The sequence below is a fragment of the Pelmatolapia mariae genome, linkage group LG10_11, assembly GCF_036321145.2.
Source record: "Pelmatolapia mariae isolate MD_Pm_ZW linkage group LG10_11, Pm_UMD_F_2, whole genome shotgun sequence".
Lineage (NCBI taxonomy): Eukaryota > Metazoa > Chordata > Actinopteri > Cichliformes > Cichlidae > Pelmatolapia > Pelmatolapia mariae.
Window position 1 is genome coordinate 58,425,257 of NC_086236.1, and position 22,695 is coordinate 58,447,951.

The window sequence follows — 22,695 nt, forward strand, 5'->3', positions numbered from 1 at the left end:
CGATTCACCAAAAGTCATTTTTTAAAAAGTCCCTTTAACAGTTGCCCTTTGTAGACACCACATTGGATGTGACACATCCTCTATACGAGTTTCATTTATCATATTCGTTTCCGTTTAACTTGAATCATCGATCAGCATCTGCCCTTGCCTTTAATTGGAGTTGGTACCCTTTCTCTTGGCTGACTTCCACTGCTCCATCCCCTTGGTCACCTCTACTTGACTTCTCGGGAATATTGCTGAGTCACGAGGAGGGCGAAGGGGGCGATGTTTCGACTCAAAATACCTGTGCCTGTGACAAGTAACCTGCGCAAACGGGCAGATATCCTTCAATCCGCTTTCAGCGCCCACTTTGCTCTGCTCACCTTTGCGCGGTGATGCCCAGAGGAGAGAGGGGGAGGAGCGGGGTCTCCAAACCTGCCCACCTTTCTCCTCCCTCCGCCGCTGACAGCTCGACAGACACCGCTGCTGGCCTATCGCGCCAGAGCCGGACCCCTCTCTTGTCCTTTCTCTCCCTCCCCCTGTGCCCTGCCCACCCCGGCGGTCTCCTCTCCAGCCCTGCCAGAGCCAATCCGCGACTGGGTGTAAGTAGGGCAAGCCGCTTCCTGGTTCTCAGAAAGGAGGAGCTGGGAGTCGGAGTGGGCCAGCGCAGGCAGAAGACAGGGGGTCAGAGCAGCCCAGAAAGCCGGCGGTCTGCAGAGAGAAGAGGAGAAGGGAGCTGCGAAGGAGGGGGAAAAAAACGCCGACGCACAATTTGGCGAGTAAGAAAACCTCGCAGGTGTCGAGCTGAGGACGACAGGAGCGGTGAACCCCCCCGCCTTCAGGCGAAGAAGAAGCGAGAGCTGGGAGCATAAAAAAAAAGAAATATACGAAGTAGAAGAAGTCGGCAGGGTGGGACGAAGTAATCCAGGAAGTGTGGAGGCCGGTCAGGTGGGAGGCGACGAGCCAGGACAGGTGACACACCGGCACTCAGGTAACTATTCACCTGTCTGCCCTCGAAATGTCAGCAAACTAGAGCAATCCTGTAAAGTAAATGTTGTTTTTAGGGGGCATGGTTTGTTTGTTTTGTTTTGTTTTTTCTGCCGTGACAGCACCGGCTTGCCTCGGGCGCTTTCGTCCCTCCTCCCTCCTTCCCGGTTTCTGATCGGGGTCACGGGAGGACTGAACACGTCACGGCTACTCAGTAACTCCCGTCGACATTTATTAAGAGCGTTTCGGTTTACTTTTAGAAGCGCACAGAGCCACACATGCTCTCACATTTCTTCTGTTTTTGCGGGTGGGCGAAGCAGGTGCTGCAGCCGCTGTTTGTTACGTGCGTCTGCGCGCGGCGGCGGCCAGGTGAGCGACAGGGAGCGGGGTCGGCGGGTACATTTCTGGAGACTGGGCTGCTAATTATAGCCGAGAACACCGGCTGACATCCAAAACCTATAACCTGTTCTCACGCACATCACCTGCCTCCCTGCGCCACTCACGGGCACGCGGTGCAGTGGATCTGCTGGATTTAGTCTCTTGCGCCTAAACGAGCCACCCTCAGTGGTCTGTTAATCATCATCATCATCATCATCATCATCCCCATGGCGCACCCAGTGTTTTATTTTAATCCTGTCACAATCCTGTGTTACAAAGGCTGTAATGTTAGGTTAAGGCTTCAGCCTGCATCATGGGTGGGGAGGGTTGTCATACCAGTGGGCTTCTGTATGTGTGTGTGTGTCGTTGAAGAGGTAACCGTGTTGCTGACTTGCCCCTCTGACAGACCGGCCTAACAAGCTCAACTGGCTTGGGTTTGGTTTCCCTGTGCTGTGAGCAGCTTGTTTGGTTAAATCTTTAGGCGCCCTTGCAGGCAGTTAAAGCCCCGTGAAGCTCCCAGGCTCAGGTGTTACTAAAGGCTTCTTTATTTTCTTCCTTCTGTCTCACCTCTGTGTCTCTGAGGGGTGAGAGTGGGTGGCTGTGAAACCAGGGAAGGAAGGTAGCAAAAAGACAAGAAGGAGACCTTAAAAGACAGCCTGGGTACTTTCTGTTTTCTTTTAGTGTGTGTGTGTGTTTTGTGTGTGTGTGTGTGTGTGTGTGTGTTCTCTGTGAACCGGTTACCACCATCATGTGATGGGGCATTTCTAACACTTACACTGGGTTGGCGCCACACATGGAAGAGCCATCAGGGTTTTGAAATAATTTCTTAAAGCCAGCTCTGTTTGCCCTAACTTTGTCTGCAACATAATTAGACATCTGTGTTTTACCCCACCACCACCCTTGTTCCTGGTGTCCTAACATGACCTCCATCTTGGCCTGCTGTCTGCATGCCTGCTTTTTGTAGCCTTGGATATTTCATCATCATGTTTAGTCTGAATCTGCAGAAACACGAATACTTACTGTCCTTCAGTTAGAGAGCTGGGGACATTAAAAAAAAGAAGCCCTCATTACTTGTACATGGTATGTTGCTAATCATGTTCATCTAAAAGGTGTGTGTGTGTGTGTGTGTGTGTAGGGGTGTGTATTTGTGTGTGGGCTTTCCCAACCCTACTTACAGTTGGAGAACTTCTTTTCCGAAGAAGTCAAAGTAGGAAGCAGTTGGTTTCTGTCGGTGCATTTTTCTTTTTCTGTTCTTCTACAAGAACTCCCCACTCCACTCCAAATTACATCTGGTGCATCATATGATAACTTGTGGGTGTGCAAATGTGTGTGTGTGTGCTTATCCACATGTAGCGTAGCTAACCCAACATATCTGACAAAACAAAAACGAAACGGGCGTCGTTTAGTTAGTCAGCACCTTGTGTTTTTCTTTATCAGTTGATCACATCTCCTCTCTTTGTTCGCGCACCCTTTAGTTAAAGGTAACAATCAAATTAAAGCTCCAGGCATTGTGTTCTTTGACATTATTGGGCAAAAATCAATAACGGCCTCTCTAACACTGTAATTCAAGTGCTCTGAGAGAGAGCGCTACACTCCTGCACCTCCTCGGGACTTCGTTTTCAGCCTTTAGAAAATCTAAACTATGACAGGAAACCAGTCACAGGTATTTTATAAACCAGATCAAAAGAGTAGCACAGAGCAGTATTAAAAAAAGTGAAACTTAGACACCGCTTTGGTTTAAAGAAGAAGTTTAAATTGTGTGTGAAGCCAACAATCACTGTACACTCATTTTTCTAGTCCATAACAACTGTTCGTTTGGAGGAAGGGGTGTATAGCAGAGAGAGAGGACAGCTGGTTTGTGTGTTTTCTTTCTTTCTTTCTTTCTTTCTTTCTTTTTTTTTTTTTACTGCATCTTTCAATTTGATAATTCAAGCATTAAAATCTTTTTCTTTTTCAGGTGTATGACATCTGCAAACCTCTGAGCAAAAAACCAAAGAGTAGAGGGTCGTGCAAAGGAGAAAGAACAGAAAGCAAGAACCCATCTTCTCCTGGGTTTATGGACTGGAGGTAGGAATCTCGCACCTTTTTATAATATGACTTACACTGTAAACACGTGTACACTCAGGAAGAGACTAGCACTTATGTGGCAACTGGAGACCACAAAATGTCAATAGATTTCAGGCGGGTGAAATAATCAGTAGCAACACAAAGTGGGCAGGTACAGAATTATCCTAATCTCAGCTTTAAGGTGAGCAATTGAAGCAATTACCAATAGGTGTGAAAAATACTGTTGACTGGCATGTGGCACATAACCTACTCAAGCAGGGTACGGAAAGTCCAGCAGCAGCTGTCGGCTGCAGAGCGACGGCAGATGAGCCAAACTGAGGCTTTTGTCTGCATATCACTCACTCGCTCCGTCTTCCCGACACTTATGCTGTCAGGCAGCCGTGCGTTACCGTGTAATGGGAAAACGATTATCTTGAAATGTTGTTGTGTCATCCAAGCATATTTGAAAGCCAAGGTCTTAACACCTGTTTCGAATGGCCACCCTCAGCAATGGAGAAGAAATTGTGCGTCAAGGAGTAGACGGAAATGAACAGTACAAGTGGAGATAACACTTGCAGGACATAAAAGTTGTGTGTGTGGTGTTGAGTCACAAAAGCAATTGTGTGAAGAGTGTGAAAGGAGCTTGCGTCAGTGCCTATAAGGTCACCTCAGGAACTGATTTTCCTGTAACCTCAGGATGCATGTCTCTCCTAATATTATTCAAAAGTTGTGAATACACGGTGTTACCCTGCTAGACTTTAAAAAAAACATCTTGATGGCATATGGTACAGTTATATTAATTAGCTCCCCTGCAAGCTCATAGATGAATTAGACAGCGACATTAAATCGACATGGTTTAGCAGTGTTTCTTATCCTGTAGCTTGCTAAAAAGTAATAATGTAATTCTGAACAAATTATATGCTATTACACAGAATTATTTAATAAATATATATTTATTTAAAATGGAGTTTGCTATTTAATCGCCACCAAAATGTCATATTATCAGTGCTGCTTATGAAACAAGTTCAGTCACTCTCTAAATGGCTGTAAATATTCAGCTACGTTTGCACTCATTTACCACGCTGAGTAATACATACATGACTAATTTGTGCGATATCAGCCAAACATATGAGCTTTCCTAAATCAAACATGGTGTGTGTGTGTGTGTGTGTGTGTGTGTGTGTGTGTGTGTGTGTGTGTTATCCTCTGGAAACACTGGTCTTGGTGGGCTGGGAGCAGCATCGTGAAAGCATCCGTGTCCTTGGAATAAATATGAGCTGAATAAAGTGGTCAAACAGTTAAATATTTTATAGGCAACCTGGAAGTTAACTCCACTGTGGTTTGTTGGCTGCAGATGCTCTACTGGCTTTTAAAGATGGCTCAGGAATAATGCCAAAAATAAACCCTCATGTTTTTAAACCAGGCTGATGATATTTATAAGTTTTTGTTGTTGGGAAATAAGCACAAAGGAGCTTTAAGGACATCATAACAGTAATGTTAGACATAATCACATAGCAGAGGACGCAGTCTTCGAGGATTAGCGGCTCCTTCAGCTTCAGGCAACAATATGCTGGCTAATTTAAAAACATGCAATTAAAATGGAACGAGAGACATGAATCTTATTCATTTTTTTTCTAAAGCTAAATTATTATTCCAGTTGCGATCGTGAAATTGAGATTAGCAAACAAACCTTGTAATGAATGGATATTTTTGATATGCCTTCTGACAGCATAAGGTCAGATCCACCTACTGAGAAAGCTGAGCTCTAAAATAAAGGTCTTATGACCGGATTAGTGATGCTGATTATTATTTAAATGAAGATGTTAGAGTTTCCTGTCAATGTCAGCAAGATGCCACAAACCTACCAACATTTGTGCTGTATGAAGTGCAGTTCCAGCCACGCTCGGTGCATATTTACCTGTGTTTCAACGTAATCCAGATAACGCTGGTGTTTAAATCACACTGAATTTTACCTTTAAAACAGCTGCAGTTCTGTCAACTTTCTCTTCCTCTTAACTGTCATAGGAAGTAAAATATATATTAATAAAATGCATGATGTATCGTTTACATGTTATATGTTTAGTTATAAAGAGAACACTCCTCTTTGAAGGAAGCTGGAGCATGAAAAAGCCTATATGTTATGCATAGTTATCTGGACTGAAGGTTAATTTTAATTAGGTTTGAATTTGTTTATGACTTTATCATGTGATTGTGTGGTGGGCAAGTTGGTGTGACAATTCATGTGACCACTGCTTTGCTAGAGTATGACTGGTGACTACCATGTGTCCGTGAAAGGGTGGGTATAAAGGGAAGTGACATTGAGTGGTCTGTCAGGCGAGGAAGAGAGTCACAGACACACACACATACACACACACACACTCTGATACATGCATGCACACAGTTCTGGGAAATGCTTTAATTAGGGCATGTGAGCCCATATAAATTCCCCCTATTCAGACATGGGTCTTTCAGTTTCATATGAACCGACTGAGTGGGAGGAAGGTGGGGGGAGAGAGAGAGAGAGAGAGAGAGAGAACGGGGGATGGAGGATGGAGTTGAAAGAAGTCGAGGCTTCTTTTTTAGCCCCAGATATCTGAAGGTGTCTCACCCTCTTTCTTGTGTCTCCTTTGTTCTCATCCAGCATCACTTTGACACCTTCAGTAGTGCCCTGCACTCTGACTTGTGTGTGTGTGTGTGTGTGTGTGTGTGTGTGTGTGTGTGTGTGTGTGTGTGTGTGTGTGTGTGTGTGTGTGTGTGTGTGTGTGTGTGTGTGTGTGTGTGTGTGTGTGTGTGAGTGAAAGATCACAATGTCTTCATCCAGCACTTTATTGTCATGATATCCTTAAATAAATCCAATACTGTAACTGCACTAATCAGATCTGTGCCCGGAAGTTTCCTCTGTTTAAACATACATGGTTTTAGACAAGTTGCGCATTTTCACCATATATGGCGGTTGTTTCTCCACTTTAAAGCCGTAATGACACAGGGGTGACTGCATGGTGTCCGTAATCCAGTCTGCAGCGACTACAGTTGAGTCTTGCCCCCACTCGATCTGTGTCAATAGAGGAAGTTATGTATCTGCCATTTCCTCTTTTCAGTCATGAGTTTCTGTAGCATTTGACAGCCCTCCCTTGCTCTCGACCACCAGCTTCACAGCCCACGCCACCCTAGTGTTAACCAAGCAGCAGGTGGCCGTGACTCTTCTTCTTCTTCTTCTTCTTCTTGTTACGAGTTAAAGAGAAAAGGGGGGGCCTGAGGGAAAAAACAAAAGCTACAGACTGAAGGAGTGATCGTGATTCAGCTCTTCTAGTAACAGTGCAATTGTTTCTGTACACATTGAGCGGGCGGTTATCATAAATAGGTACAATGAGACAACACTTCAGGGAAAGTGAGAATAAACACCCAAACATGCGCAGGCAAAGGGAGTCATTGCAGCTGAAACTGACCCCTTTCATGTGCGCTGCTCAGAGGGGAACTCCAGCTGCAAATGGAGGCGTTCATTCCAAAAGGCTGCACATCATCATCCCTCCTGGAAAAAATCAAATCACTTTAGTTTTTGTTTAAAATGTGAATTGCATTGTTTTTATTTTAAATGCAATTTAAAATAGAAGTATTTGTGGACCACAAAGTTTTGCTGAGATGTTCGTCCATCATTCAGGCTGCATTGGCTTCACTAACTGATCATTTGATCAGCAGTTAAAGTTCTTGTTTTCTCTCTTTTTTTTCTTCTTCTTGCCTGGTTTCTGATACCACAGCAGTGGGTGTTGCAGTTGTACACCAGTCAGCTAAACGGTAAAGCCCTCCCTGATGCTGGGCTAAAGTTCTGATAATATTTCATGGATTGTAGTTACAGTAAATACAAGCGGCCTCCTCCTCTTCCCATGCAGCTGAGCCAATTTGTCAGGAAAGTGACACATTGTTTGGTCATATCCTCTGGTCGTCTTTCTTTCTTTTCATTTCTACCAGTCTGGCAGCGTTCACCTGTTTTGTTTTGTTTTTAAATTTTTTTTTAGCCTAATCTTCCCCTGAGCCGTTTCTCGATCTTTTCTCGTGTGTTTGTCTTCATTTATCTCTCCATCTGTTCTAGTGGTCGACCTTTTTTTTTTTTTTTATAGAGCACAGGAAGAGGAAATTGATCAGGATCAGTTAGTTTTTGCAACATTTCTCTCTGTGAGGATGTGTGTGTGTGTGTGTGTGTGTGTGTCCAGCCCTTTTGCAACATCTTCCTCTGAAGTGGGAGTTCATTTGTGCAGGACAACAGCAGCTGTTAAGACCCTCCCACTGTTTTGACAACTTTAATGTAATGGACCCACAATTACACACATGCCTGGTAACAATATTGAGTGCTAATCTAGGTTTTTCAGTCGATTCCAGTATCCCCCCCTTAAAAGAGGGGGAGAGCAGCATTTCACTTAAAAGTACCGCAAGAATATGTTGCTGAATACTTTCACGTAACTTTTTGCCCCATCTACTGATTGCCATCTCCAAAACCACCTCACCTGCTCCACCTACCACTGCCGTTACTACATTCTCAAGCACCCACAGGAACACACACCAAAGATTTTTTAAAAATGTAAGCGCAAACTTTTTTTAAGTAAAGCTTGGAGTTTTTGGCTCAGGTCTACAGTAATTTCTGCAGCACAGGTGGTGGTGGGGTTGTGTTTGACTGCATTAGGTTGATCACATGGTGAAACCTCCCCAGCAGTCTTATGAATATAATTTTATATCCTGCACGGCAAGGCTGAAAGCTTCAGTCGGACATTATATTATAAGCGGCTCCATGAGGAGTATCGAGCAGGACAAGTTAGTTTTCATTTAGCTTGAGGAGAAAACTGGAGATGTTGAGTATAATGTGCAGGGAGACTGACAGGAATTAAGATGTTAAATGTGTGATTATTACACATAAAGAACTCATAACGATATTTTTATTATACCTCTACAAAACTGTGAATTGTTTTTTGTCTTTTCTTTTTCTTTTTTTCTGGCCAATTAATTACCCTAAAAAATACAACACAGAGCAAGTGTCTAACTCTAAAAATACTACTTTTTTTAATTACTCTTCTTATTATCACAATATATTACAACACATGTACAAGCATGTTATTTCTATAATTTTCATAGTACATATATTATATATGTACTTGCTTTTCAAAGCCATGACCAGTTATTGAAACTGATTTACATTGTTAGTTCTTATATTATAAACCTGTTGACAGACATCCTCTTATACACCTGTGTGTACAGAACATAAAAAAATTAGGAAAATGATTATAGATGTATTTTAAATATGTGTGTGTATCATTGCAGTACATTGCATATGTATTGAAAAAGTGTATTTAAATATTTTATTGTATTGTTTCTGGATTCAAATTTTTGCCACTTTTTCTTTTTTAGTTTAAAATTTAAGCAGCTGGGGGACTAAAACGTATTTATTTTATAATACACTTTTGTTTTTTTAAGCCCCGATTACGTTGCAGCATCGCACTAGCATCGATTGAAAGTATGACTGAAAAGTGACTTCCTAGTTGCTAATGAACTCTTCTACTGTACCTAATTTAAATATTCTCTCAGGTAATGTAAAAAATTAACATATTTATATATTTGTACACTTTTTCTTTTGTTAAACTCTCCATGTGATTTCTCATCTAAAACTAACTGTGAAGATGTCGGGTTGATTTCTGACCACAGTTACTGCACCGGGTGCAGTACGCCTACACAGTTCATTTGCTGTACCTGATTGGCATGTTTTAACACTCCTGCTAACTGAAGGCAAGCATACATTTCTGTATGTCTGACGTTTTTTTTTTTTTCTTTCTTGTTTTCACATGCAATCGCATGTCGTCGTTCTCTCAGTGGAAACATTCCTCAACTTCATCAGCTCAATTCGACTCATCAGATATAAGAAAACATACACACACTCAATAAGATAGCATTTCCTGCTTTTGCCTATTAATTGACGCAGGGTGCGGCATTTAATTCGCCCACACACACCTTGATGTTTCAGTGTACACGCACAGCTGTGGAGTTCTGGGGCTAGAAACTGCTGACCAGATAAGGAGCTAAAAGAGGGGGAGAGCAGAGTGTGAAACCACTCTGTCAGCATGCCTTCTTTCTCTCTCACACATCTGTGCATTTTCTCCATCTTAGGGTGAAACTCCCTTTTGGTGATGCTAATGATAGAGGTGGCTGCTACCCTCAGACATCTGCACACACACGCAAACGCATACACCTGCAAGGACTCGGCGACTTCCTGTGGCTGCGTGCATGTGTTCACCTCTTGCTCTATCGCTCTGTTTACCTCCCAGTCTTCATGTCATGGCTCCTCTCCCTTCTCTTTTTCTGTCCCCCCCCCCCCCTTCCTCCCCTCCCCCCTTCCTCCCCTCCACCTTCCTCCCCTCCACCCCTTGTAACTTAACTCTCTCTACTCTTGTTTCATGTCTCTTCGCTAACACAGATTGTTCGAGGCTGGGACTAGATTTTCCTGTCTTAACCTCCTCTCTGCTTTATCTTTCAGAGTATCTCAACACCCACTCCCCATTCACTCACTCACTCACACACTCTCATGTGTTTCTCCTCCCCCATACCCTCCTTACACTTGTTTGATTTCTAAGAACATGTGTGTTTTTAGAAAACATACCTCCCTCATGTTCCTTTTTTTAACTTTTGTTGCCTCTTCTCAAATCTCAGACCGTTTTCCTTCCAACCTCAGATTGATTTTTCCTTTCCTTCTCCTTCTTTAACTGGGGCAAACAAACAGAAGAATTCGACTTAAGGCTGATTTCGGGCAAAGAAAATAAGCACAAAAATGTTTTTTTTGTTGCTTTTGTTTTGTTTTTTTACAGAAATAAATTGAAACTGCTTTAGAAAATGATTCAGAATGGGAAAAAAAACATGTAAAGTTAAATTTAAAGTACTTTAAACCAATCTTTAAACTAATCATAACTAAATCGTATCTTCCAATGTTCTGTGTATTCTTTAAATCTTACTACACTTTTAGTTCACTTTTACAGTTTTATTATACATTAAAAAAATGTTTGAAAGTCTTAGAGGCATCCCCTCACTTCCTTCTCCAACAGATATCAAATAGATGCTTCCATAAAATTACATTAAACTATACAAATAGAATGGCTAGCACAAATCCTGTTTCCTAAGTTACAACAAAATAATATTTCCAAATAAAACCATGACTTTCTAGCAGTTATTCCTCAAAAGCCAACCATTTGTCCCTTGCACACTGTAATGTCATTCTTTAAAGGTTTTCAGTATAGAGCCTTTGGATGCATAACTCTCATGTGGTAAAGGGAAACATAAAAGCCTTTTATTCCCATAGATGTCAGGTTAGAAGCTGGTGGATATTACACAATGTATATGTGCACCCAAATGTCTTGCCCCATGTGCTGATAAGCTGATAATCCTCCAGCAGATTCACACCGGCGTTCAGGTCTGGCATGCAAACCGGCTGCTGTTGTAGCTCGCAGTGGAGTGTTGTGGTGTGGGAGGGCGAGGGGATAAGGGCCTTCGCTCTGCCAACCAAATGAATAATGTAATGTGTTCTTGGAACTAAGACCACAGCGTGCGCATGCGTCACACTTTATACACACACACACACACACACACACACACACACACACACACACACACACACACACACACACACACACATCATAACGCCCCAGTTACAGTAAGGACAGAGGAGGGCTTGGTTGCAGGGGCACTCTTAAATAAAGAAAGAACAAACTTTGCTGAGTAATATCAACTCAGAGGACTTCTCTTTTTTTCTTTCTCTTTTTTTTTTCTAAATTCCTCTTCAGTTATTGCAGGGTGCAATCGTTGTAATTATCATGATGGTGTCTCAAGTCTTGTCTTTGACAAATTCAAATGGCGATTCAAATTTACCCCCCTCACTGCGTCTGTTTTTATATCTCCTGGTGGGATGCAAATGTTCAGTCCGGAGGGAACTGCTGGGACACACAGCAGGTGGAGTTTGTGTTTTATCTCCCAGCAGGGACGAGCTGCTTTACTAGAAGACCTGCCCGTGTCCGTTTAGTTTTGCTTTTTATGCAGTTTTAGACACAGTCGTCACTCTAAATGTGAAGGTTTTTCGCCCCTGTAATGCCTTTGAGAGCGCTTAGCCTGGCTGAAAGCAGCGGTTCTGGTTTGGCAGACATTATGTGTGTATACTCTCATCTCTTCTCATCCCCCCCACATTTCCTCCTCCCCCTACTCTTTCTCAGCGAAGGTGTACCAGTACCACATTCAAGTCATTACCCCCAAAAAAGTAAGGTGTAAAAAAAAAAAAAAGGTTGAAATCTTTCTAAACCCTTTAAATCAGTCTGTCAAACAGAGGAGAGACTTGGTGTGAGCCGGACGAAGTGTGTGGAGGAGAAACGGTATGAATTTGAATCTTATTTTTCATGTTTTTGGCTGCTTTGTAGTTGTTTTGTTGTTTTTTGTGGCAGAGGTTGTTTAGCATCATGATTTGTTTTGTTGTGGTTTGGATTAACTTTGCGCTAAATACGGGGTTTTATATGAATGAAAACACTTGTACACGTGTTTGTTTCTTAGTCACTGTGTGTCTCTGTAGGAGGAATTTCATTTCATACAGAAACTCCGTCTGTAACGAGGACATTTTATAATAATTTATTCAGAGCCGCTGAAACGCATCTGTGTGCTCCCGTCGAGTCACTGAACAGCACAAACGTTTTGCACATAGCCACGTTCAAAACTGTTGCACAATTTTTCTTAAGCCTTTCTTCCAATTTAGATTTACCTAACGACTTTGTAAAACTCTAAAATCGATCCATAAACTTGTCCGTCTGCTAGCGCGAGTACTGAGAAAGCCATCACAACACCACAAGTGCTCATATTAACCAACGTGGACACACACACACACACACACACACACACACACACACACACACACACACACACACACACGAGCAGGCCACTCTGGAAAACATCTGACATCAGAATTCATAAAAGCTTTTCTCCTTCTCCCTCTCTCAGCCACAGTTTTCTGTGAATAGTATAAAGTCATATTTTCCCCCTTAGTGCTGGAGCCTGATATAATTGAGGTGGACTGGGAAAACTTACAGCCTTTAACGGAAAATAGGAGCCATAAAAATAATACCAACAGTTCTAGTTCCAGTTACCACACGCTCTCAGTGTGTGCAGTGGGATTTCACGATATAGTCGATGGATAGTATAAGCTGCTTTTATACTGAAGAGTAAATCTTTGTGAGCAGGTTCGGTCAATCCTGCAGCTGTCGTTTTCCTGGCCTCCACACAAACTGCTCTCTCTTTCTGTTGAGCTGGTGGACAGTAACTGTGGATTTAAGTTTCCATTTCCTCTTCAGTAAAAGCAAATCCACGGCAGATCCTCCTCATTTCTTTGATTTCTTTCTTCTTCTTTTTTTAAAAATACATTTTGTATAACCTGCAGGTTTTTGACCAGTGGCCTCCCAGTTAGATGGAGACCCCCAAAAATGATATGAAGTTGTCATCTCTATATTTAAACAAACAAATAGATCTTTGTTGTTAAAAGAGAGGAAGAGTGTGCACATAATGAAAGCAAGGGATGAGGAAACCGTAAAGTTGCAGAGGTGGTAAATTCCTCCACCGTCGACAAAGAGTAGGAGGTGAGAACAAAAAAACTAAGAAAGAGATGAGATACAATTGTTGGAAAGATAACATCTGTCGCATTAAATGTACAGAAAATAAACACAATCCAAAATTCCATGAGTTAAAAAACCTGACTTTTATCTACTTTGCATGCTCACTTTATTTGTGTGTTTTGGCGAGAGTAAGAGTGACATTCAAAGACACGCCTAAAGGCAAACAGTCCTATCACTTATTTGACTTTTAAGGTAACAAGTCCTGTTTAACATGAATAAACTAAGAGTGACAGTTATTAAGAGTTAGGCTAATAGCTGAGCACTTGCTTGGAAGCTTTCAAGTGCATGACAATATGTGTTTGTGGTATCAGCCTGTGGGCTGGTTTAACATTAGTTACAATGTGTTGCAAGATTCAGCAACTTATGCAGACATGTCCTTCGTAAGCGGCAAAAACAACCAGAAACAAAGTCACAAGGAACGAGAAGGGGGGGAGACACGAAGAGTGTGTAGTTTGTGGCTGTGCATGTCATAATGTGTCAGTATTAAGTGACTCACAGGCAGACAGAAAATTGATGGGAATCGTTGAAACTTCTATGCAATCTTATTATTTTCCGAATACGTCTGTGTTCTGAGGAATATGCCTAAAATAACAAGCTTGAACCACCAACCTCCCATGATGCTCTTTTTTTTCTCTCTCTGTCTCTCTCTCTCTCTTTCTCTCTCCCCTGTGCCGGAAATTTAATGTGCACCGTTGTTTGCTCCTACCAAAACCCCTTTGTTTCTCGCTTTTCTGCAGGGCTTCAATTTCTGTTTTTTTGCCTTTGAGTGACTTTTCGCTTGCTGTGAAGCATTTCCAAATATTACACTGTGTGCTCTGTGTTTTTTAAAATAAATAATCTGATTTTAATGGAGTGATTACCAGTGATGGAGCCGTTTGAATACAATTTTCTGCTCCAGTGTCCTATCTGCTTAGTTTCCACTGTTTTTTTTCCTCTTCATTATCTGTACTATGATGGCCTAAAACGTTTTTTTTAAACATTATTTTACAAATTCAGAATTGTCCGTAAAATTTCAGGAAACTGTGAAAAATGGATGTTGCAAAAGGGACATCTTTATGCTTTCTTTGTCCGGCATATGCTCTAAAAGTCAAACTTATTCAGTTTGCAGGAATCTAAGACGAGGAAAAGCGGCTAACCCTCATTTGTATTAATCTGAAAACGTCTGACATCCCAAGTCTGAGAAATGTGAATTTAAAAGCAAAAGTTAGGTGTCCAAATAAACAAAAAAAAATTGAGAAGGCCGTCTGAACGTCTTCACTCTTCTGTATCAGCAGTTGGCCCAACATGTCGTCCTTGATGCCTCAAGTTCAGCGAGATAATTCTTTGTACAAGTGCGTTGGCTTCAGAAATATTAGTAAATATTTGTAACAGAGTCTTTGGTGGTATTTTCTGACAAGTACCCAGTGACGTTCAACACGCCTAAGTTTCAAAGGAAGAGCACTTTGCACCAGTTTGTCTCAGTGGTGCAATGTGATATGGTTTAACTCTCATATTGCACCTACCTGACTGTTTTAATATGACTCACAATGCCAATATGATTTTGGTTCTTACACGGTTGTTCGTTTTTTGCGTTCTTTGATTTTACCAAAAAAGACTTTTTTCTTCTATTTTTTTTACATTTCACATGGTTTTTGGTTGCATGTGCTTATTTCCTTCCTGCAAAAGTAGTTGTACTAATGTGCATGGTCTGAAGCCGGATGGGTATTAATGCACAGCAACCGCAGCGATGCCATAACCTTAGCCGCGTTGCGATCCACGTACCTGTTGGCCTCGTACTTGTGAACAGGGAGGGGACGGCAGGAAGATTATGTTTATCGGAAAGTGTTCGGAAAATGGGCCGTTGGGTTTTGGAGAGAGGGGGCGCGTAGGCGACTTGGGGGGGGGAGGGGTATCTCTCAATCTGTCTTCGTCACCCTGCACCCTCTTTTGGTACGACAGGAAGGAGAGTGAGTGACAGAATGTGCGAACGAGGTAGACATCCCCAAGGATGAACGCTTAACCCCGACTTCTGACAAAGAGATCAGACCTTTTAAGTTGTCTGCACATCTAAAGGAAGGAGGAAATAGGAAAAAAGAGTGGTTTTGAGAGAGAGAGAAAGAAAGAGCGAGGAGGAAAGTGAAGGAGAAGACTTGCGAAGAGCGAAAAGATGGAAGCCATGAGACAGCCGCTGCCTCGTCTCCAGCTGACGGTCCCCATGCCCATAAAGAAAGGGAAGGTAGGATTAACATTTATGACCTCTGGGTGGGTTTGTCCTCTCACCTTCGCACGTGAAAGAGATGGTTTGGGAAATCAAAAGGACCACAAAGTTTGCAGAAAGGTACCGGCAGGTTCTTGATAGGCATTTCATTAATTGCCTGTACTTTTATTTTCTTTTCTCGTTGTTGAATGGGTGGGGTGCATTTCTGCGTGACTTAAATAGCCTGTCGTTAAGATCATCACATAACAGGTTAAATCTAACAATGGTGGGTGGGGGGAGCCACAGATTGGCACGCTATGTGTGCAAGTGCTCATGTGTACTCTGTGTGTGTGTGTGTGTGTGTGTGTGTGTGTGTGTATGCCTGTGTGCTCTTGTGCATGCACGTGTGTGTTTAATAGGGTGTGTTTTGGAGCAGGTTAGTCAGGTGGATGTACTGTTGTTGAGCAGAGCCCTCTGGGCACCATGTGAACACTGTTATTGGATGGCCAGGGGGCTGCCAGTTGCTATGGGAGGGAGACGAAGGGCAGGGAGGGGGAATCTGGAGGGTGAGTTGTTTGTGGAAAATCTGGTCTGCTCAGGTGTGTGAAGAGATATTGTCGACCAGGTACAGTGTGGACAGGGTGAGGTGCGAGCTTAGGGATCCAAAGAAGGGAGTTGTTGGGTCTTATTACTGTCACATCTCACAAAGGGAAATAAAGAAAGTCATTGTCCTTGTTTGACGTTCATTACGGGATTTTACGTTCAACCCACCGCTCATACTTCTTGTCGAAAAACTGGTTTCTAAAATATCCTCGCAACACTTTTAAAAGAAAAAATACAAAGACCGCGTTATGAGAGTCACCGATGGACCTGTTGCAACTCAAAAAATTTGTATTTGACGTCAGATTATTTTCGTCTTTATTAAAGCTTATAATTCTCTTACTGTTTTTTTTTTTTTTTTTTTTTTTTTTTTTCCCTTCCTCATTCTTTCACTGGTACTCCCCCTTTCACCCACTCTAGCCTGTCACTTCCTCTCTTGCTTGGGTTTTTTCCTTCTCTCTCTCTTCCATCAGCCCCTCTCTACCTGGTATTTTATTTCAATCAGCTAATGCTATAAGGGTTTCACACGAATTAACCTACTGCCCTCTAGTTACGACGCCTACAGCACATTACATAACCTTGTGTCCTTTCCTCATCTTCACTGTCGTTTTTGTTTTATATTTCCACCGTGTCACACATGATTTTTTTTCTGCTTCATTTGGTTGCCTTCATTTGAACTTTTTCTCAAATGCCCCAACCTCTCGACATCCACCAAAAATCACCACCTCCTGATTTAGTAACCTGGATCAAAAGTACAGGGAGAGTGAGGCGAGGAGGATCACGAGGCAGAGTTGTTGTTGTTGTTGATCCCCGTTTAAACTGTACGTCGGGTGAAAGGGGAATCCTAGCGTCAGTGACACTTCGAGATTTATTTTTGGGAGATTTAAGTATGACTCTGTGAAGGATGGTCTCTTATTTTTAGAAACTACACAGCAATAATGTGTCTTTCTTTAAAAAAATGAGCCTGTAATTTGCTCATCCCTCTGCTTCCGCACATAAATTGAATTACCTTTCTTTCATGTAGGTGGCAATGTCTCCAGGAGAGGACGGGCTGATTGGGATTCCCTTCCCGGAGCATAGCAATGAACTGTTGTCCCACCTCAATGACCAGAGGAGGACAGGCCTCCTGTGTGACCTCACCCTGACTTCCCGCGGGGCACGCTACCCGACGCACCGCTCGGTCATGGCTGCTGTCAGTCTGTACTTCCGCCGACTGTTCGGTACAGAAGAAGCGGGCGGCGAGGGCGGAGGAGGTTTCAGCGTTTGCCAGCTGGACTGTGTGGCACCAGACGCCTTGGATGCCCTGCTGGAGTTCGCCTACACTGCCACTCTGACGATCCCCAGCTCTGGGATGAGAGATGTGCTGCGAGGGGCTCAGCTTCTGGGCATCCAGTGTGTGGCTGACGCCTGCAGAGACATCCTGGGGGAGACTGCAGAGGCAGAGGGGGAGGCAGCAGAGGAGCAGAGAGTTCAGCACACAGCTACTGATAGAATGGTAGGGGTAGAGAGGGTAATAGAGAAGGCCTCCAGAAGAAAAACAGACAGAAAAAAGGTGAAAAAAATTGGGCCATATCACAACATCAACTCCTCACCTTTGAACCCGCCGCCTGCTTCTCCCATCTCGCATCCTTCACCTGCATCCGACAGCTTTCGCTCTCTGCCTTCTACTCAGCCTCCTAGCCCCGAACACCACGAGCTTCGCCTCACGCCTGGCCAGAACGGAGATCCTAAAGAGATTAGAGAACCTGGCAGAGGGGCTACACTAAACGGAGGGCTCCCTTATTGGCTACAAGACCGCCCTCGTATAGCCCACCCACCTCCCATCCCGCCCCTAAATGACAAGCTGTCAGGGGATGAAGAGATTGAGGGTTTGGGTGAAGATGGTATGCTGATGGGAAGCACCTCCATGCCTACCTCTGTAGCTGATCGCGGTGCAGCCCCCTCAGTAGTGGGAGGGGGGAGAAAGAGGAAGTCTCAGACCCCACAGCAATGTCCTGTCTGCCAGAAGATCATCCACGGAGCAGGAAAACTGCCACGACACATGAGGACGCACACTGGAGAGAAACCCTTCCAGTGCAGTGCTTGTGGAGTCCGCTTTACCCGGTACAGAAACTTCTTACTACGATAATCAGAATGTGCTAGGTTGTTGTTGGTTTTTTCATCATATTCTTTTTTTAACTCTTTCTACCTCTTCATGATTTTGTCTTCTGCTCTATTTTCATCAGCAATGATAAGTTGAAGATCCACATGAGGAAACACACAGGCGAGCGCCCGTACCCCTGCCCCCACTGCCCTGCTCGGTTTCTGCATTCCTATGACCTCAAAAACCACCTGTCCCTCCACAGTGGGGCACGGCCCTTCGAGTGCCCGCTTTGCCACAAGGCGTTTGCCCGGGAGGACCACCTCCAGCGTCACCGCAAGGGTCACAGCTGCCTGGAGTTACGCACGCGTCGCCCCAGACGTGGGCCTGAGCTGGTGGAGGATGGGATCGGTGACGGAGGCAGGAGGGAGCAGTCCAACCATCTGGAGGCTATGTCTTTACAGCCCCACTCCTCTACATTCATCCCCCGCACAGTGCTGGAAGGGGGAAGTGGCTCCGGCGCCGGTCCACCACTTATATTTCCAGGTGACATCGAGAGGGAGCACTCTCTCGCCCTTCAGGCTCTGGCCCAGTTTGGGTCTCAGAGGCTGGCCAGCTACCCCGAGCTTTTCCTACGAGGGCTGGACATGCGAGCAGGTAGGGAGGCGGAGGGAGAAGATGCAGGAAGAACCCGCTCGCCAGCTACACATCGCGACCGGTGGGCCGAAGAAATGGAAGAGGAAATGGGAGACGAGGAGGCAGAAGAAGAGGAATAGTGAAAACAGAACGTCTGTTTGACTGATCAAGTGTGTGTATGCGTGTGTGGTAAAACATCCACAATAAAAAAAAAAAATAATAATAATAATAATAAGATCACTCAGGTGGCTGGACTAATTACCTGCTGCTCACCGATAGAGAGCGCTTAAGAAAACAAATATTAAATGAAAAAATATAATAAAAGAAAAATTGTAAAACGGGTTTTCTGCGATATTTTAAATGTTTGTCTTCTGGTTGTTGGCATTTGATTTAATTTGTCTTTTAAAATGTATTTCTTGTTTGCCGTTTAATTTCATTTACTTTAGGTTTGAGCTGTTTCTTATGTCTTGATTTTATTTTTGGAAGCTGGTGTGTGTCAGTGTGTGTGTGCGCGTGTGGTTCCTGGGATGCTTTTACTATGCAAACTAAAATCCAGGGCTGCGGCATGGAGTGATAGTTTAAGATGTATATTTTAGTTACAAAATAAGTTGATTCAGGTGCACTTCAGGAGTCATATCAGCTGGATCACAACAATGAGTTTGTGTGCCCTGTCCTCTGGTGGTTATCAGTGGAAATGCAGTCTAAGTAATTAGACTTTTTCTGTGCATTGAAAGCAATAATCTTACCTTCTTTTTTTTTGTTAGTTGTAGAGTGAGCTTTGATTTGATGCATAAACCAAAGATTATAGGTTTTTCTTAAGAGGAGATGAGAGAGGTGAACTGTAGCCAATGTTGGGTTTGAAGGCAAGATTCTTCCCAACTGTTTTGATAGCCATGAGAAAGAAACCTGCTTCTATATTTGAGTGTTTAAGAGCTGCAGAGCTCTGTGTTAAATGCCTGACCAAAAAGAGACAAAGTCTGGGTCAATGAGTTGATGCTGATAAATGGTAAAGACAATTCTCCCCCCACTCCCGAGAAGCTGTGGACTAAAGTCTTCCAATGCACTCACTCGGGTTCTTTGATCGAAGACGACGTGCCCCCACGCCCTTTCTCTATTTATTTATTTATTGATATTTATTAAGGTTCTTCCGCTCAAACTCTTTTGTAAGACCAAATAGAGGGTTGGACACAGATCTGATCCGCTCCTCATCCAAGCTGCATTACGCTAAAAGTCTTTCCTCGTGGTCTCCATACACCTCAAAGCCTTTTTACAGGCAGTGTCTTTGTTTTGGGTTTTTTGTTGTGTTTTTTGGCCATTCATCCTCAAATGCATTCTTTGCACATTTAACCCCATCAGGTTCCATAACACAGGCACATTCCAGAGAGAAGGGAACAGCAGTATCAGGGGTTGAAACCCTCCCTCGTAAACAGACTTTTCAGCACGCTCTCAGTTGTTAACTCAACATGTATGGTACTGTATCACATGTTGTTGCATGGCAGTTCTTACAGATCGGCCTAAAGGGGGCCGTTGTCTTTTCAGTTCATTCATTTTTGACCAAAAGCTTTTTATCACCCTTTACCTGGAGCAGAACCTTCACGGGGTGTGATGCAACCATCAATTGCTTGAAGTGACAGCGTTTGTGTTTTTATTTTCACTTTCATTGAAATCTGCATTTTCAGAGCCTGCTGTATCAGCCACGCTGATCTGGCCTTGTGTGCACTGTCAGCTCTTTTCCTTGTAGTGAATCCTTTTCTCTGTTTCCAGTTTATTTTGCACTAAGAGATTTTGGAGCTTCAAGCTTTTTTTCTTTTATTTTCCTTTAAAATCTTTTCTATTCACTCACTTACTACCATTTAAAAAATTGTGATTCAACTAGAGAATACTTCTTTAAAACCCACATGCTTCCTCCTGTATATTAGTACAGATATTGTCAAATATAATATATACTTATATATATATTGGGATGAAGTTGCCTTAGTTTTTGGTTTGTTTTTTGTTTTTTTTTGTGCTGCAACTATTCTCAGGAAATCTTGAGCAATGCACTAAGTGATTAAATAAAATATCGAATGGGAAGAAACTGGTGCTGCAGGGTGATTGACACTCTTCATACTTGTGTAATGCCAGTAGTTTCATATTTGCTTTTATATCAAGTTGTTTGATGTTTAAACCACGAATGAATGAATTAAAATGTAGGTGAATACGAGTAGTGACAGTAAACTACTGGCCTTACTAGAACCAGTCTTACTGGAATGGCAGTATGACGGTTGGTACTGGGCATGAAGGGTGTTGGTACTCCCAGTCGGAGCTTTGTGAATGAATGTGGTTTAACTGATGCCAGCTGTGAAGTGTGAGTTTCTATGTGAGCTGTTTTTTGTTTTCCTGGCTTCGGTGAAGGGACATGGGGTACAGTCTGAGCAGAGACCCCGCTATCAGGGATACATTTTTGTCTTTCGGTTTTTAGTGGACCTTCTCAGTGATATGAATTCATTTTCCCAAGATTTGTTTCAGTTATTGTAAAGAGAATAAATAAAGATATCTAAGCTTGGTGTTTCTGTGTTACTGTTATTTTGTTTTTTACTTTTTTACTATTTTTTTTTCCATATCTGCCCCCATCTCACCCTATCCCCAGTATCCTCCTCCTATCACACCAACCTTCTGCATATCCTCCTTCACTACGTCCATGAATCTTCTCTAGGCCCTTTTTCTTTTCCTCCTGCCTGGCAGCTCCATATATCTAATGTCCTTCCTCTGCATATGTCCAAACCATCTCAGCCTTGCCTCTCTAATTTTGTCTCCAAACTGCTCAACCTGATCTATCCCGTTGATATTCACATTTGTAATCTTGTCCATTCTGGTCACTCCCCAAAAAAATCAGCATCTTCAACTTAGTAGCACTAAGCCTCCTCAAGCTCTGCCTCCTATCTACAAAACATACGTTGGAACAGATCTCACAACAATCTTGTAAACTTTGCCTTTCACTCTTGCTACTATCCTTCACCCCTCACACTCGTATCCACCCACTCCATCCTGCCAGCACTCTCTTCTTCATTCTCTTGTGCACTGCTTGCTTTTTGATGGCTAACCAGAGGTATATAAACTCATCCACCTTCACTACCTCTATTCCTCACATGTTCACCTTCCACCTCTCATTCACACATGTATTCTATCTCGTTTGTACTGATTTTCATTCATCTTCTCTCCAGAGCATAACTCCACCTCTCTGGGATCTCCTACACCTGCTCCCTACTCTCCCTATAGTTTACAATGTCATCTGCAAACATCATAGTCCACAAAGACTCCTGCCTGACCTTATCAACCTGTCCATCACCACTGCAAACAAGATCCACAAAGACACGGTGCAGCTCCTTCTGACTTTCTCTATGCTTCTGCATCAACACTGTCAAAGCAAACAGCAGTACTCTTTCTCGGAACGAAGCCATACTGCTGCTTGCTGATCATCACCCTCGCTCTTTAACCTAGCTTGAATAACTCATAGTTTCATGCTACGGCTCATCAACTTTATTCTTCTGTAATTACGACAACTCTCCACATCACCCCAGTTCTTAAAGATCGGTAGCAGTACATTTCTTCTCTACTCGTCAGGCATCCTCCAACTCTCCAAGATTATGTCAAACTGATTAAAAAGTCTGCTGCTACCTCTACTAAGCATCTCCATATCTCTACAGGTACTGTATGTCAGTAGGACCAGCCATCTTTTCACTCTTCATCCTCTTCATAGCTGCTCTCACTTCCTCCTTACAAATTCCTCTGCACTTCCTGATTCTCTAACTGCCCTCCATCTGTCCCTCTTCTCTGGGGTTTAAAAACTAGCACATAGGCAATTTTCTAAGTCTGATGTCAAAATCCACGGAGAGTTGAGATCTAGTATAACGCACTATATCTGTAATACTAGTGAATTTAAACTTAAACTAAAAGGACCCCCCAACATTTAATAATTACATAGTTGTGACTGAGCTATGTGGGCAGAAAAAAAGTGCTGCTGTTATTTTTAACATTTTTGTGCTGACATTTCTTGTTAAGTGCCAGTAAGTGATCTGTAATATGAGCTAATCTTGGTGAAATATCACCTCATTGAGGTGTCAGTTATGCTTTCAATGGCATTGTCAGAAAAGGTGAAA

General features: G+C 43.0%; 1 protein-coding gene across 1 annotated transcript; it reads left to right on the forward strand.

Moving 5' to 3' along the window:
- The first annotated feature begins 417 nt into the window (after positions 1 to 417).
- zbtb7b (zinc finger and BTB domain containing 7B) lies at positions 418 to 21,096 on the forward strand. Its single transcript, XM_063488448.1, has 4 exons — positions 418 to 970; positions 3,302 to 3,411; positions 16,865 to 17,943; positions 18,066 to 21,096. The coding sequence occupies exons 3-4, from the start codon at positions 16,871 to 16,873 to the stop codon at positions 18,694 to 18,696; spliced, it is 1,704 nt and encodes a 567-aa protein (XP_063344518.1). The 5' UTR covers positions 418 to 970; positions 3,302 to 3,411; positions 16,865 to 16,870; the 3' UTR covers positions 18,697 to 21,096.
- The last annotated feature ends 1,599 nt before the right edge of the window (positions 21,097 to 22,695 follow it).